This window comes from Moschus berezovskii, chromosome 1 (assembly GCF_049115385.1).
Source record: "Moschus berezovskii isolate FMDL1 chromosome 1, NW_MosBer_1.0, whole genome shotgun sequence".
Taxonomy (NCBI): domain Eukaryota; kingdom Metazoa; phylum Chordata; class Mammalia; order Artiodactyla; family Moschidae; genus Moschus; species Moschus berezovskii.
In genome coordinates this window covers 10456164-10472431 of record NC_142460.1, presented here as the reverse complement: position 1 = coordinate 10472431, position 16268 = coordinate 10456164, and the positions used below count along the sequence as shown (strand labels likewise).

General features: G+C 44.2%; 1 protein-coding gene across 1 annotated transcript; it reads left to right on the top strand.

The window, feature by feature from the left end:
• The first annotated feature begins 156 nt into the window (after positions 1-156).
• Positions 157-15505, top strand: METTL6 (methyltransferase 6, tRNA N3-cytidine). Its single transcript, XM_055416657.2, is given in 6 exon segments — positions 157-1020; positions 1747-1881; positions 6436-6606; positions 11608-11749; positions 15198-15350; positions 15353-15505. Coding segments are annotated over 6 exon segments (852 nt in total). The 5' UTR covers positions 157-795; the 3' UTR covers positions 15379-15505.
• The last annotated feature ends 763 nt before the right edge of the window (positions 15506-16268 follow it).

Here is a 16268-nt window from a genome sequence, read left to right as displayed (position 1 = left end):
CTCAGCGCGCCGGGCCCCACCCTTCAGGGGAGCCGAAGAACTGCTGGCTCGCGGCTGGGCGGCCCCACTCGCCGCGTCCCTGAGTCTCTTCTTCGTCCCTGTCGGGCGCCCAGGGCGGCGCGAGGGCCTCAGTTCCCGAAAGGGGCGCCCCCTCGGGTTCATGAGACAGACTCAGGCCACGCGGGCGTAGTAGCTCCGTTTTCCCCGAAAAGCGCCGCGTCTCGCGTCCTCGGCGACGGCGACCGACCGCCTGCGGCTCGGACAGCCGTCGTGGTGGCTTTTAAAGACACCCCCGTTTCACGGACACCGAACCCTGAGGTTTCTCAGTCAGCTCTTGAGAGTGACTTTTTTCCCTGAGTAAAGCGCCTTACTGACTGCTCCGGTTGGAATTAAGCCTTTCTGTGCCTGAGAGCCCTGGCCGCGGGGTGTCAGCCTCCTGGAGGCGGGCTCTGTGTCTTGCTCTTTGTGACCTCTGCTGTAGTGGGGCAGGGCTTTGTGCGGGGTCAGCAGCTAGTAAATGTTTGCGGATTTGAAGTGTTAAGTGAAAGAACTATTCTAGAACCGCTAACTGAGCATCTTAAAAATGTTCTAGAACCCCCACCCGGAATGTCTTTTTTTGTTGTTTCTTTCCTGCGAAGTACCCGATGCTGCTTCAGGCTTGAAGCCAGCCTGAGGGACCACATCTGAGAGGACCCTGCCTGTGTCTGTGGTATCCGCTTGAATTCCTCAGGTTGTTGAGGAGTGGAGAATCTCCAGCAGTGTTAAATGTTCAGTATATGACCATCCACGAGGCAGATGGCTGCTTTGCAAAGGAGAGGGCTGCAGACAAGGATTCTCAGCTCTGAAGAAGAGGAGAAACTGAAGAGAGGCCAAGCTTTAGTGTCTGATTTTAAACAGCAGAAACTGGAAAAAGAGGCTCAGAAGAACTGGGACCTTTTTTACAAAAGAAACAGCACTAATTTCTTCAAAGATAGACACTGGACTACCAGAGAGTTTGAGGAGCTCAGATCATGTAGAGAGGTAAACTAGTACTGCACCTTGTTTGAGCGATTCTTCATTTAAAATGTGTAGAAGGAGGGGTGTTTTATTGCATTCCCAGGGCGAGTGTGAGGTAGAAAATTTTTGAAACATGTCAAAGGCTTCATGAATTTTTGTAGCTTAGGTATACACTGTCTCAAGTAGTTTTAGCAGTTGCTGAGTTGTAAAATACAAAAGAGAGAGGACTTCAGTGGGCATTTTCTGTTTCTTTAAAGCTAATATTTACAAAGTTGAAAATACTGAGTTCATACTGAATGATTTCAGTGACAGGTTCATAATGATAATAATGATGAATACTTCACCACACCCCTTTACATGAACTTAACAATAGTATTCTGTAATTTAAACCTTAAAGTAACATGTTGAAGTTTAGCGTTAGTGTTATTCCCACTTGCTGATGAAATCGAGGGACAAAGCTGTTTAAGTGATATTGTTCAGTGACAGAATATGGGGTGAGGGGAAGAGTTCAGATTTGAGTGCAGGCAGTTTAACCTCAGAGCCTGTTCTGTTAGCCATTATGCTGTGTTTTCTCTGCACCAGATTGCCCAGTGTTCGACAACAGATGAGGCATCAGTTTTGGGTTATCAGTTCACTGGTTAATTGTCTACTCCATGGGGGCAGAGACCTTGTTTCATGTTCTGGACCTTTTAGTTTGTTTCTTCATTAAGTGGATGTTGTGTACTGTAATTTTGGGTTCTTTTTCCTCAGTTTGAAGATCAAAAATTGACTATTCTTGAAGCTGGTTGTGGAGTTGGGAACTGTTTATTCCCACTTTTAGAAGAAGATCCAGATATCTTTGCCTATGCCTGTGATTTTTCTCCAAGAGCTGTTGAATATGTCAAGGTTGGTGCACCATCCATGTGTTGTTATGTTTCTATTTTCCTAGACTTGTTGGACCTGACTTCTACACACGTTTTCCCAATTCCCGTCCTCTTCCTGAAGGACCGGCTATGATCACTGTAAATGCAGTTTTCCTGTGTATGTGCGTGTATGATACATACAGAAACATAGCATTATTTAGAAAAGTAGAAAGAAATACCAGACAACATCCATAAACTTGTGTCCAGATTTAATGATTGGCAGCATTTTGATACTTTTGCTTTATAAACTTTTATAGCGTCGTTTATAGCTGTATTTAGTTAAGGACTGCATCTTACACTTTATTATGTACCGTAAATCTTCTTAGCCTAAAACATTCCTGCCCTTCCCCTTGGCTTTTTCCCCAGTGACATTGAGTTTTGGGAGAGCAAGCAATTTTATGTAATGAGGTCCCACATTCCACATTGGTTGATTGTTTCTTTTTATCATTGTTTAATTTGTTGCTTTATGCCTTGTATTTTCTGTAAACCAGAAGTTAGATTTAAATCAGGTAAAATATTTTGAGCAAAAATACTTTAGTTGGTGATGATGTAGCTTTCCTATTGCGTCCTGTCAGGAGGCAGTGATCTAATATCACTATGAGTGGTGCTAGTTTTGGTCACTGGGTTAAGGTGACTTCCTAATTCCGCTGTTGCACAGGTGTCTTCTTTTTGTCATTAACACATATGTGAGGGATACTTTGGCAACATGCAGGTATCTATTTTTCCATCAACCTTTTGCAGTTTTAGCACCTTAGACTTTTTTATAGTGATACCACATTGTACTGTAACCTGCCTTCTTCGCTCTACCTTATGTCTTGCCGAGTATTTTCATCCCAGTGCATGTAGGTCTGCCTCATTTCATTTACCTCTTGTAGTTTTTCACAGAATGGATATGCCATATGGTAATAATTGCCTTGTTGATGATTGTTCAAATTGCTTCTAATTTTTGCTTTCATAAGTAGGATTGATGTAATCGGAATTACACACATGCTGCAAAACACATGTGTATGGTGACTAATAGAAGAAATAAAATTCCTTGGAGGAAGCATATACATTAAAATTTAGATAGATAATGTCAGCTCTCCTCCAGAAAATTATACCAAATTATAATTTCATCAATAATATATTTTTTTGCTCTGTGCCATCAACATTTAACATCAGTCCTTTTTTTTGGCTTCACTGTGCAGCATGTGGGATCTTAGTTCCTCAATCAGGGATCAAACCCACGCCCCCATGCATTGAAAGCACAGAATCATACCTCCTGGACCACCTGGGAAGTCCCACCGTCAGTCTTTTCTGTATCTCCCAATCTTATAGGCCAAACCTACTATCTGCATGTATTAAATTGTTTATTCTTTATAACAAGGTTGAAGACTTTGTGATATGTAAATAAGCATTAGTTTTTCTTCTGCTTGTTTTTCTTCCTTTATTCTTCATATGTTTATTCGGAGCCTAATGTAGGCCAATCACTGTTCTAAGCGTTGGGATGAAGTAGTAAACAAAACAAACAAAACCCTCACCCAGGTTGGGCTTATACAGTAGCATGAATCGTCTGTGCCTACCTTTGCCCATTTTTCTGTCATTTTGTTCCTTATTTTGCGGATACATTCTGTTATATCTGTTGCAAACATTTCTTCCACTTTATTAGGTATTGCTTTATTATAGAATTTAAGTGATCACATCAAATAAATAATCATTTCCTTTTGAGGTACTAAGGTTTTATGTCTCTTTGGAGTTGTATAATCACATGCTGCTGCTAAGTCACTTCAGTCGTGTCCGACTGTGTGACCCCATAGACGGCAGCCCACCAGGCTCCCCCGTCCCTGGCATTCTTCAGGCAAGAACACTGGAGTGGGTTGCCATTTCCTCCAGTGTGTGAAAGTGAAAAGTGAAAGATAAGCTTTTTATAATTTTGGTTATGAGGATTTTTAATTAATCTGGAGAAGTTTGGCCATTATTTTTCGAGTGTTTCTTGAGCTCTTGTTTTCTCCGAGGATCCCAGTTATCTCTGTGTCATGCCATTTGCCATTTGCTCTTGTTTCACAGCTCTTGGGTGCTGGCTTTTTTTGTTGCTTTTAACTTTTTTGCCCTTTGCATTTTCAGTTTGTGTACTTTCTGTTGTCTTATCATCAAGTTCACCAATTCCTTTTAGGCAGTAAGCATTCCTATTGATGAGCATTTCAGAAGCATTTTTCATTTCTGTTACTATGTTTTTGGTTTTTAGCATTTCCCATTGATTTGTAGTTTCTATATGTCTGAAATTACCTATCTGATCTTGAATATTCTCCCCCTTTTTCATTAAAACCTGTAATACGTTAATCATAATTTTTTGTTTTTTAATGTCCAAACCTGTAGTTCCAGTGTCTGTGTCATATTTGAGTCTGGTTTTCATGATTGTCTCTCAGACCATGTTTTTCCTTGCCTTGTGGTGTGCCTTGGTCTTTTTCTGTTGAAAGCTAGGCATGTTATACGGAGCAGTAGGTAGGTGATAAGGGTCAGTAACAATCCAGACAGGAGTTGCACTCTGTGTTAAAGACTGTTGTTGCTGTGGTCACCTGTGAGGTTTGCTGTTGCTGTGGGCCTGTGAGACTTCAGGCTCCTCTGGTAACTTTGTTGCTCCTGTTGGCTTTGGGTCTTCCCTTTGTGCTGCTCCCCATGAAGAGTCTCTGTTTGCAGCTTTTCCACAGGTGTTTCTGCCTCTCCAGGAATAGAGCTTTTCTTCCTCATCCCTTCCCCTCTTCTGTCATCCTCCATGGTCATGAGGCCATTCTCTCTGCAAATGAAGACAAAGTTTGGGCAGAGCAGTGCCCTCCCCCCGGGGCGGTGATATTCCACCAGTGCCCCAAGGACTCAAGTCCAAGATGACTTTTTCCCCTGCATGTTAAACCTTTTCTCCCTTAAAGGAGCTGAGAAAGTCCAGCCCCAGAAAGAGCCCTGTTCTTTCTGTGAGAGCCTAAGTGATGTCCCTGGTGGAAACACCTGCTCGGGTGTGGACATCCCAGTGGCTTCAGCCCTGGGAGCTTCATGCTGTTCGTCAAGTTTCTAGTTTTCTCTCTCCAGACTGGAGGCTCCTGCCTCAGGTAAGCAAATGCTTGGGTCCTGCATCTCCCTGAAGGCGCCTCTCCCTCTCCAGATCTGGAGATGGCTGGTGGATCTTTGACCTCTGCTCTCTCATGGGTTCACATGAAGTTGCTGTCTGTCCCGCTCGTGGCCCCATAAGGATAGACTCTCTGTGTCCCCACCTCTGCACTGGAGCTGGAATTCTTTTATTTCTCCTAGCAGTCTACTGTCCTTTAACACAAGTGCATAGAGCTAACTGTTCAAGCAGTGAGTTGAGGGAGAAGTTCATTTTCCATTCCTGATGACTGTAGCCTTTGTTCTCTTTTAAAAAGTTAGCGTCATTTTTGTCACCTCTCCTCTGTCATATACACCACTGGCCCCTCTGAATACACGGCTCCGTTTGGGGGCGCTCTTGTCTCAGTGATCTGTTGGTCCCCATTCTCAAACCGCACTGTTCAGTACTGCAGTTTGTAACGTGTTTTGATGTCCTGTAGTGTGCCTCCTCCTCCATTGTTTTTCTTCTGAAAATTGTCCTGGCTGTTCTAAAGGTTTTCACTTCCAGATGAATAAAATTCACCTTATCAAATTTCTCAAAATCTGTGAGAATTTGGTTGAGATTGCAACAAACTCCAATTTATAAGCAGAGTTATAGGTAGAACTGACCTGTCCTATAACTTTATATATCTGCTTATTAAGGTCCTTATTTACATTAAAGAAAAGTTTATTATTTTTCTCTATAATGCTGTTATATATGTGTTGAAACCCATTACCAGAATGTATCAGGAACACACCTGTTAAAAAAAGGGGGGGTTTTCTTAGCTTGCTGCATCAAGGGAAGATATGCCCAGAAGACGGTGGGAGCGTCTCAGTGAAGGGAGCGGGAGGCCCTCTCATTGGGTTCAGGGCTACAGTGGGTGAGTCAGAGGAGGCTTAAGGGAGCAGAGGCCGGTTTTGATCTGTCATCCCTCTGGAGTTACATGCTTCTAAATGCTCAGTTTGGAACGTGTGATAGACTGTATCCGCAGTTAAAAATAATTTGTTGATGTTTTTAAAAGAGATCGTCAACAAGGACCTACTGTATAGCGCAGGGAACTCAGCTCAATGCTCTAACACCATAAGTGGGAAGAGAATCTGAAAAAGAAGATGCATGTATATGTATAAGTGAATCACTCTACACCTGAAACTAAGGCAACATTGTTAATCGACTACACTCCAAAGTAAAATTTAAAAATTTTTTAAAGAAAAAAAAGGAACAAAATTATATGTTAAAATGAGATCTTGCCCCTTGTAGCAGTATTGAATATTACATGCTTTAATGTGAAAATGAGCTGTTATTCAGCTTACCCCATAACAGTGATTGTTGAGTTCTGTGCAGCAGTGTATACATGGAAATAGCATCTCCATGTGTGTTGTATTTTTCTATATGTATCAGCATGGATGTTGCGTTGAAGTTATTTTGTGTTTTTCTCCTCTCTAGCAAAATCCTCTTTATAACACAGAAAGATGCAAGGTGTTCCAGTGTGATCTGACCAAAGATGACCTTCTAGAGCATGTGCCCCCGGAGTCTGTGGATGTTGTTACATTGATATTTGTGCTCTCTGCAGTTCACCCTGATAAGATGCACCTTGTCTTACAAAACATTTACAAGGTTAGTGATTGCAACCCTGCATTTGAGGGTTCGACATCCTGACTTTTCACTTTACCTTGCCTCTGAGGCTCACATGCCGTCTTAATTTCACAGTCACCCTGTTCTTACAAGGTGGGCTGTGTAGTTGGTGTATGAAAAGAAGTTCTCCTGTGTAAAACATCCACCTTAAATTCTGATTGGCTTAGTGGCCATAACTGTGCTTCAGAGCTTGGCCAGCCTTGGAGCAGCTGCCTGGGATCTGTGGAGCTCTGCAGTAAAGTGAGAGGGAGCAGGGGCCAGCACACAAGAGCACGCGGTCTGGAGTCAGTGTGCCTCGAGTTAAATCTTATTCCCGACGTAGGCTGCTTCCTCTACCTCTCTGAGCCTCCGTTTCATTACCTGTGGAGCGTGGAGATGGTGGGATTTGGGGTAGATTACGTGAGCTGTGTTCTCAGCGCCCAGTGCAGCGCCTGGTAGTGGTGAGTGCCCTTTAAAGTCAGCCACAGTCGTCATTGTCTCCCATGGCGCTCTTAGATCCCAGGCTGCTGCGGCTACACCAGGCTGCTGCGGCACTTGGGGAGTGAAGTCGCACTTCCAAGTCATGGGACTTGAGACAGGCCACCTTGTCATCCTTCCCTGTGATGGTTCAGGTGAAAGTGAAGGATCAAGAAAGCTGGGGAGTTAGACAGCTGGAAAAATGGTGGGGGTGGTCCGAGGGTGACTTGTGAGACACTGAGAGTATTGCCTTCACAGCACGGGCAAGACTTGAGAACATTGCTGTGGGAGTGAGTGATTAAGGTCAGGTGAGGGAAAAAATCTTTGAACGAGAGCTCAAATCATTGAGTCCAGCATATTTGGAAGGGTAATTCGTGTGTATGTTGAAATTAATTGGGGTTAAAAATGGAGTAGTGTACGCATAAGAGCATAAACCAGGAGACACATTCATCATGAAATCGAGGGAAATAACCCTGGAACGAATAGATGCCCTCGTGGCTCAGTGGTAAAGAATCCATCTGCCAGTGCAGGAGATGTGGGTTCGATCCCTGGGTTGGGAACGTCTCCCAGAGCAGGAAATGGCAACCCACTCCAGTACTCTCGCCTGGGAAATCCCACGGGCAGAGGAGCCTGGCAGGCTACAGTCCATAGTGTCGCAGAGTCAGACACAACTTGGTGACTAAACAACAGCAATAATATGGGGTAGTGGGTGGTGGTATGATCTGACGACAGGAGGTTCAGAGCTGACGCTTAAGGGGAGAAAGGGGGATGCACAGAAAGGAGCAGCAGAGGGCAAGGAGGACCCTGCCCCATCCCGTACTCGGTGGTACTAGGGCCATGGGAGAAAACCCCGCCTGCTTGAGAGGTGGCAGGGAAAACTGTGTCCTCAGAGGACAGTCCGATTGTTAGCATAGGAATGTGAAGGGAGCATTCGGGATACCAGTGATTTCATTGATGAAGGTTCCAGGGACTAGGAAGGAGCGGGAGACAGGAGTAAGGAATGTCTGGGACTTCGTGGGGTTGACAGTGCCCACCGTCAGTACTGTTCATCGCTGTGCTGGAGGTCCCAGTCAGCTGGAAAACAGCAGAAAAAAGCATGCGAAAGAAAGAAAACATTGTTTTCAGGTAGTATAATTGTCTAATGAGAAAATATTAAAGAATTACACAGGTGTAAGACGAATGTACTCAATGCCACAGAATTGTATACTTCAAAAAGTAACATGTACTGTAATCCTGTTCCACTTCATGTTATATTTTACCCTTTTGTTTAAGTTTGAGGTTTTTGGTAGACTTTCTATTTTTGGGGGGAGATTGACAAGTTGATTCTAAGTTTACATGAAGGAATAAAGAGTCAAAACATTCCTGAAGGAGGAGATGGGGAGATTTTTACCTTACCAGATATAAAGGCTTATTACAGCTACAGTTATTAAGACAGATGGTATTTGCAGAAGAACAGAAAAATTGGCAAATGGAATATGATAGCTTAAAAGTAGATCCATGTATGTATGGAAATTTGATAGTTGATAGACATTGGAAGATCACTGGGAAAAGGACTGCTCAGGAAGTGATTCTGGGACCATTGGTGGTCCGTGTGGGAAAAATCCAAAATTGTTTTCCTGCTTCACATCCTTATACAAAAGTCATTTTGTATGGATTTAAAGGTGGATTTAACTGGAAAAAACAAAAGTTTAAGCCTTTCAGAAGAAACTATAGGAAAAAATTTTTGACTTCAGAGTGAGCAAAATCTTCTCAAAGACTGAAAAGCATTCTATGCATGAAGGTGATATAATAAAATTAGGAGTTTCTTCAAATGATTAAGATGATACAAAGAAATTAGAGAGATCAGGTGGGAAAAGTAACTTAAAATCTACTCAACTGAGAGCCTTCCCTGGTAGTCCAGTGATTAAGACTCCTCACTTCCATTGCAGAGGGGCATGGGTTTGATCCCTGGTCCTCTGTTTGCGGAATTAAGATCCCACATGCCACTTGCTGTGGCACACACACACACACACAAAATGTTCAACTGACAAAGATTAGTATTTCAGAATGTATAAACAATTCTTGGGTAACAGTAAGAATGACAATGGAAAAACAGTCTCTTTATAGAGAAGAATATACAGATAGTAAGTCAATATATATGATAAGATACAATAACCCAGGAAATGGAGAATAAAACCTTAATGAGACACTATGAGATTACAATAAAGTCCAGTGGAGCCGAGTATTAATGAGGATATCCCTCTTGATTTAAATGAAAAGATGCAGCATATTGTGTGTATTTTAGTAATAATGAAATATTATGTTAAAAACAAAACCCTGAGGAGCTGTCTCAGTCCACACCTGGCCTCTGTTGTAACCTTTCTTATGCTACTAAGTTCCATTTCGGCCTCCTCCTGTTTTAGCCGCCAATGGAACTCCTTTTTCAGCTGACCTGGAATGGGTTCACAGCAGCAGTGTGAGAGGCCGCCATCCGCGGTGAGTGGTTCGTTAATTGGATGTCATGCTTCATCAGGAAGTTAGCGGAAGCAGCAGTCTCTCAGCCTCTGACAGTCACACACCCTTTGGGCAGTCTCCAGTTTGAACATCCACAGAAACATGCTCTTCCATGGTAGAGCTAATTACTGTAGGATGGTAACACCGGAGAAATTTTAAAACCACTTAATTTTAAACTGAAAGGGAACCTTAAAGTTGAGTTCCCTCATTTTTGGAATGAAACGGTAAAGTAAAAATCAACTGAATTTGTCATTGGAAGACAGGATTTTGGTCTTCCCTGTGCCACTGACTTGCCTTGAAAGGCCAGGCCAATCACTTGTACTCTGAGCCTCACTCACCAAGAGTGGGTCTGACTGATCTCACCTGCCATCTTTCTGGAGCTGTTGGAAGGATGAGAAAACCCAGCAAAGGCACAGTCCTGCCTCAAAGGAGGTGTTAGTACCGTGATTTCTGTCTTACAGACGAGAAAACACATTCAGAGGGATGAAATAACTTGTCTAGGGTCATTCAGCCAGTTAACAGAAGAGCTGGCCCATGGATCAGGAGTTCCCAGATTCCTGAGCCAGAGTTCCATGCAGCCTTCCCTTCCTTCTGAAAATAAGTGAGTTGCATACATATTAAAGTGTTCAGATTGTTTTCTTTTCAGTTAGTCACATTTTAAAATTTAGCATTTCTGACCAAAGTAAGAATGTTCTTATCCAAGAGGCTCTTTATTGACAGTATATTAAATGCATGCTAGTGTTGGTAAGAATGTGCTGTGAGAAAATCTGCAGCACACTTGGAAGTATTATGGACAGTCTTTCATATTCTGTTCAGGAAGAGGAAGCGTCAAATTACCTCAGATATCTACTGTAATAGGTATCATATGTCATATATTTTAAAGATTATCTTGCTGGTGTGAAGAGTCAGAATATACTTAGTAAAATCAGTGCTGCCTTTGGAAGACCACTCTCACTTGGTAATGTTACACAGTTTGAAAGAATACCCACTTAAAAAGCAAGTACCTTGTTCTTTCCATTCTGAGAAGCATATGGCTGTTTGCTTTGTGGGAGAGGAGCAGCTATACCATGCTCTGCAGATTTTACCTTCCAGTTTTTGAAATGTCTGCTCTGTGACAGCTGCTTCTAAAAGGCTGTGGCAAGGGGCTCCCAGCGGGGCCTGACCCTGTCCCTTCTCTACTCACCGCACTGGCCTGAGGATGCCCCGCCTCAGAGCAGGAAGTGCAGCAGCAGGGGAGAATGGGTGGTGGTACCCCTTCCCCCCCAGCCTCTCTGGTCTTGTCAGGAGTGAGGACAGAATTGGACTGACACTCCCCTCCCCGTCGCTGCCCGGGACTGACAGACACCCCTCATCCTCTGTGTGAGGCCTTTGACCCAAGTGTGAGCTCGGGCTCCACTGTTTAGCAGCTGCTGTGTGATTGTGGGTTCCTTTTTCTGCTACCAGTTTCTTGGTCTCGGGATGTCACACTTTTCCTCCCAGGATTGTATGAAGACCCAGTGAGAAAATGTCTGGTAAGCTGTAGAGGGCTTAACATGGTGTTCCATAGTGAGCAAGCCATACAGAATTGCAGTGCAGGAGACCAGAACTGACACTCAGGCTGAAGAAGGCCAAAACATCAGTAAAAAGCCAAAATGTATTGATTACATATATTTTTAAAGAAACAATTTGACTTACAGGGTCACGGATTAGGAGATGGCTGATAAAATGATGGGAGAACATACTAATACTTTAGTGAGGGTACTTTTTTTCCTCTAATATCTCTAGCATTTTAATTGTGACACTGGACCTTTGAGGGTACTCTCCTCAGAGCTCAGGAAGTACCCACCCCCGCCAGCGCATGGGACTCTGCCCGGCCTTACCACACCTTTGCTTGGCAGGCCCTTTTCCTTCGTAGTATGGGCATTTCAGTCTGGCCCTTTTCATCACTGTCACAAATGTAAGTTATTTTCATCCGTAAAATAATCAGGTTTTATTTTATAGTAAGTTCTGTCTGACTGGGTCCCCGAGTTATGTGCAGCGTGTTTTGTTTCGTAGGTATTAAAACCAGGCAAAAGTGTCTTGTTTCGCGACTATGGGCTGTATGATCATGCCATGCTTAGGTTTAAAGCCGGGAGCAAACTTGGAGAAAACTTTTATGTTAGACAAGATGGAACCAGATCATATTTTTTCACTGATGGTAAGATTGCTGGAATCTGTCATGATTTCTGTTTCCTTGATTGCATTGTCCCTGTGGTACTGCGTGGGTGGGGGGCGACCGGACTCCACACACAGGCGCATGACCCTGAACCGAACCCATTCACACACACCACTTAGCGCATCAGCTGTGTGCTCACAGGCTCTCTAGTGAGGGTGTCCAGTCAGTGAACCGGATCAGCGGATAGGCTCTGATGCGCCATGTGGATGAGGCCAGGAGCCGTGTGGGGAGGGCTGCGAGGGCCAACCAGAATCTTCACTTCGTTCCCTCAGAAAGCAAGCAAATAGGACAGAATAGAGCCTTGAGATTACTCTAGTTTCACAAGGGTAAGAGACCTTTTTCTATAAAAGTGATACTTAAGTATAGAAACTTGCTAATAGAAGGGTCTTTAAAAGGTCATTTTTGATAAGAAAACAATCCAAATGTTGAATATGATTTTAATATTGAACATTAGTTTTAAGCCTATTTTATGCAGGCATACCTTGTTTTATCGTGCTTTGCAAATACTCCGTTTTTCACAGATGGGAGGTTTGTGGCAACCCTGTGTTGAGCGAGTCTGTTGGCACCATTTATCCAGTAGCATTTGCTCACTTCATGTCTTGCAGTGTTTCTGACTTTTTCATTAGTGTTATATTTGCTGTGGTGACCTGTGATCAGTGATCTTTAATGTTACTGCTAAGACTCACTGAAGACTCAAATGATGGTTAACAATAAAGTATTTTCTAATTAAGGTATGTACATTGTGTTTTTAGACACAATGCTATTGCACACTTAAAAGACCATAGCATAGTGTAACCATAACTTACATACACTGGAGAACCAGAAAATTTGTGAGGCTCACTTTATTGTTTTTTTCACCTTTATTGTGGTGAACTCAACCCACGGTGTCTCTGAGGTATGCCTGTAATATGAACCGTAATATAATTACCTTCTTAAGCTCTAATTTTTACATTTGTTAAAATATTCTCTTAAACTCAAAGCTAAAAATTAGTGATTACCATTAAGTCTTCAAAAGCATGAAAACATACAGTGAAAATTAAAATTTTGTTTTAATGTTTTGGATTCATGAAGTCTGATTAAATCAGTTATAAATAATTGAGAAGATGTAGTAATATCTGCAAAGTGCTTCAAAGTACATTCTTTGGAGTTATGCCCTTGATAAGAGTCACATAGCCATTCTTTCTGTTTCATTTAACGTGCAGTGATGCATTACTGGGGTTAACTTTTCCTTAGGCTGCCTCCATTAGATGTTTTTTTCTCTGCACCCTGTTCCGTGACTGTCCTTCGTCATGTCAGGATAGATGAGGTGCTTGATGTAAACAGAGTGAGCGCGCGCACACACACACACACTGTATGAGCACACACACACTGCATGAACACATTGTATGAACACTGAACACACACTATGAGTGAGCGCACACACACTGCACGAACACACACACTGCGTGAGCACACACACTGCACGAACACACTGTATGAACACACACACTGCACGAACACACACACTGTGTGAGCACACACACACTGCACGAACACACTGCATGAACACACTGTATGAACACTGAACACACACTATGAGTGAGCACACACACTGCATGAACACACTATGAACACACTGAGTAAGCACACACACTGCGTGAAAACACTGAACACACACAATAAGTGAGCACACACACTGCATGAACACACACTATGAGCACACACACACTGCATGAACACACACTATGAGCACACACACACTGCACGAACACACACACTGTATGAACACACACTGCACGAACACACACACTGCGTGAGCACACACACACTGCACGAACACACACACTGTATGAACACACACACTGCACGAACACACACACTGCGTGAGCACACACACTGCACGAACACACTGTATGAACACACACACTGCACGAACACACACACTGCGTGAGCACACACACACTGCACGAACACACTGCATGAACACACTGTATGAACACTGAACACACACTATGAGTGAGCACACACACTGCATGAACACACTATGAACACACTGAGTAAGCACACACACTGCGTGAAAACACTGAACACACACAATAAGTGAGCACACACACTGCATGAACACACACTATGAGCACACACACACTGCATGAACACACACTATGAGCACACACACACTGCACGAACACACACACTGTATGAACACACACTGCACGAACACACACACTGCGTGAGCACACACACACTGCACGAACACACACACTGTATGAACACACACACTGCACGAACACACACACTGCGTGAGCACACACACTGCACGAACACACTGTATGAACACACACACTGCACGAACACACACACTGCGTGAGCACACACACACTGCACGAACACACTGCATGAACACACTGTATGAACACTGAACACACACTATGAGTGAGCACACACACTGCATGAACACACTATGAACACACTGAGTAAGCACACACACTGCGTGAAAACACTGAACACACACAATAAGTGAGCACACACACTGCATGAACACACACTATGAGCACACACACACTGCATGAACACACACACTGTGTGAGCACACACACTGCACAAACACACACACTGCGTGAGCACACACACCGTGAGCACATACACACTGCATGAACACTGTATGAACACTGAACACACACTATGAGTGAGCACATACACACTGCATGAACACACTATGAACACACTGAGTGAGCACACACACTGCGTGAACACACTGTGAACACACTGAGTAAGCACACACACTGCGTGAAAACACTGAACACACACAATAAGTGAGCACACACACTGCATGAACACACACTATGAGCACACACACACTGCATGAACACACACACTGTGTGAGCACACACTGCATGAACACACACACTGTGTGAGCACACACTGCACAAACACACACACTGCGTGAGCACACACACCGTGAGCACATACACACTGCATGAACACACTATGAACACACTATGAACACACTGAGTGAGCACACACAGTGCGTGAAAACACTGAACACACATAATAAGTGAGCACACACACACTGCATGAACACACACTGTGAGCACACACACTGCATGAACACACACTGTGAGCACACACACACTGCGTGAACACACACACTGCGTGAGTACACACACACTGCATGAACACACACAGTGTATAAGCACGCACACACTGAGTGCAGGTTCTGGGCCTGTGCTGCTCGTGTGGAATCCTGATAGGTCGAGGAGCGTGCAGCAGGTTGGTGACCCTCTCGGTGATGATTTGAGTTTCTGCGTCAGGGAGCGGGAGGAGCGTGTCAGCTCCCAGAGCAGAGCCCCTCACCTCCTCGCACTGAGATTCTCTCAGCCCCGCTACACTGACTCGCTCACGGCGCACTGACAGCCAGACTGCACGCACTGCTGACCTGCTTGTCTTCCAGAATTCCTGGCGCGGCTCTTTCTGGACACAGGTTACGAAGAAGAGGTGAATGAATATGTGTTTCGTGAGACGGTGAATAAAAAGGAAGGGCTGTGTGTGCCGAGGGTTTTCCTTCAGAGCAAGTTCCGGAAGTCTCAGAAGACACCAGCTCCTGTTACCCCGACCTGGGCCACGAGTCCTGACCTTTCACAAGGTTGACCTCTGTGCCTTTCCTTGACAAGCAAAATTTAAAGTCACTCTTTCTTTTGTGTATTTTTGTATTTTAACTTTTTTAAAAGAATGTGTATACAAATAAAAATACAAATATAATAGTGCCTGAAAAGGAAAGTTTTACGGTGTAGCATAATAAGATTCCACGCAGAAACGCATAAGGGCCCTGAGCACTTTAGGAGACCCCTGTCACTCATTGCTCCTGTGAGTCTAAGTGTGTCTCCAAGCTGCGTGTCAGACAGTCTGGTGGGTAATGAAGCCAAATCTACCAACATAACACCTCCAGATGTGTGTTTAGCTTGAAGGCACGTTCTTTTTCCACTGTCTCATAGTTGTCCATTTTCCTCTGCTTTGGTTCATCTGTGTGCCACCTCAAGACTCATGTCGACAAATTCCATTTCTGCTGCGTCTCAAGAACACCCCATGGCCCCCTGCCTCGTTCTTGAGACCCTTCACACGTCCTTGAGGGAGAGGGGAAGGTCGTCATGGGGACACGGGGCGGTGGCCGCTAGGAGGTCAGGACCACCATGCCCAGTGCTGAGGTGGCCCATGGGACCATCCATTAGCTGTTTCCCAAGGACTCCTGTGTAACAGCTTTATATAATCAGAGTTCTTTTGGCCTGCCAACAGAAGTTGATCCTGGAAGCCTTTATGTTTCCGTTTTTGCAGAAAGCTCTCGATGAGAACATGTGCCTCAAATGTATTGTCTGGGCTGCCCACGCAGCCAGCCAAGGCCCTAAAATCCCAGTCACCTCTGAGAGGGGGTGGCCCCTGCGGTGAGGGGCTGGACACAGTCATAAGTATTCTGTGCAGTGAGCTCCTGGAGAGAAGGACACAGTGGGCTCAGACTGTGCTCGCCAGG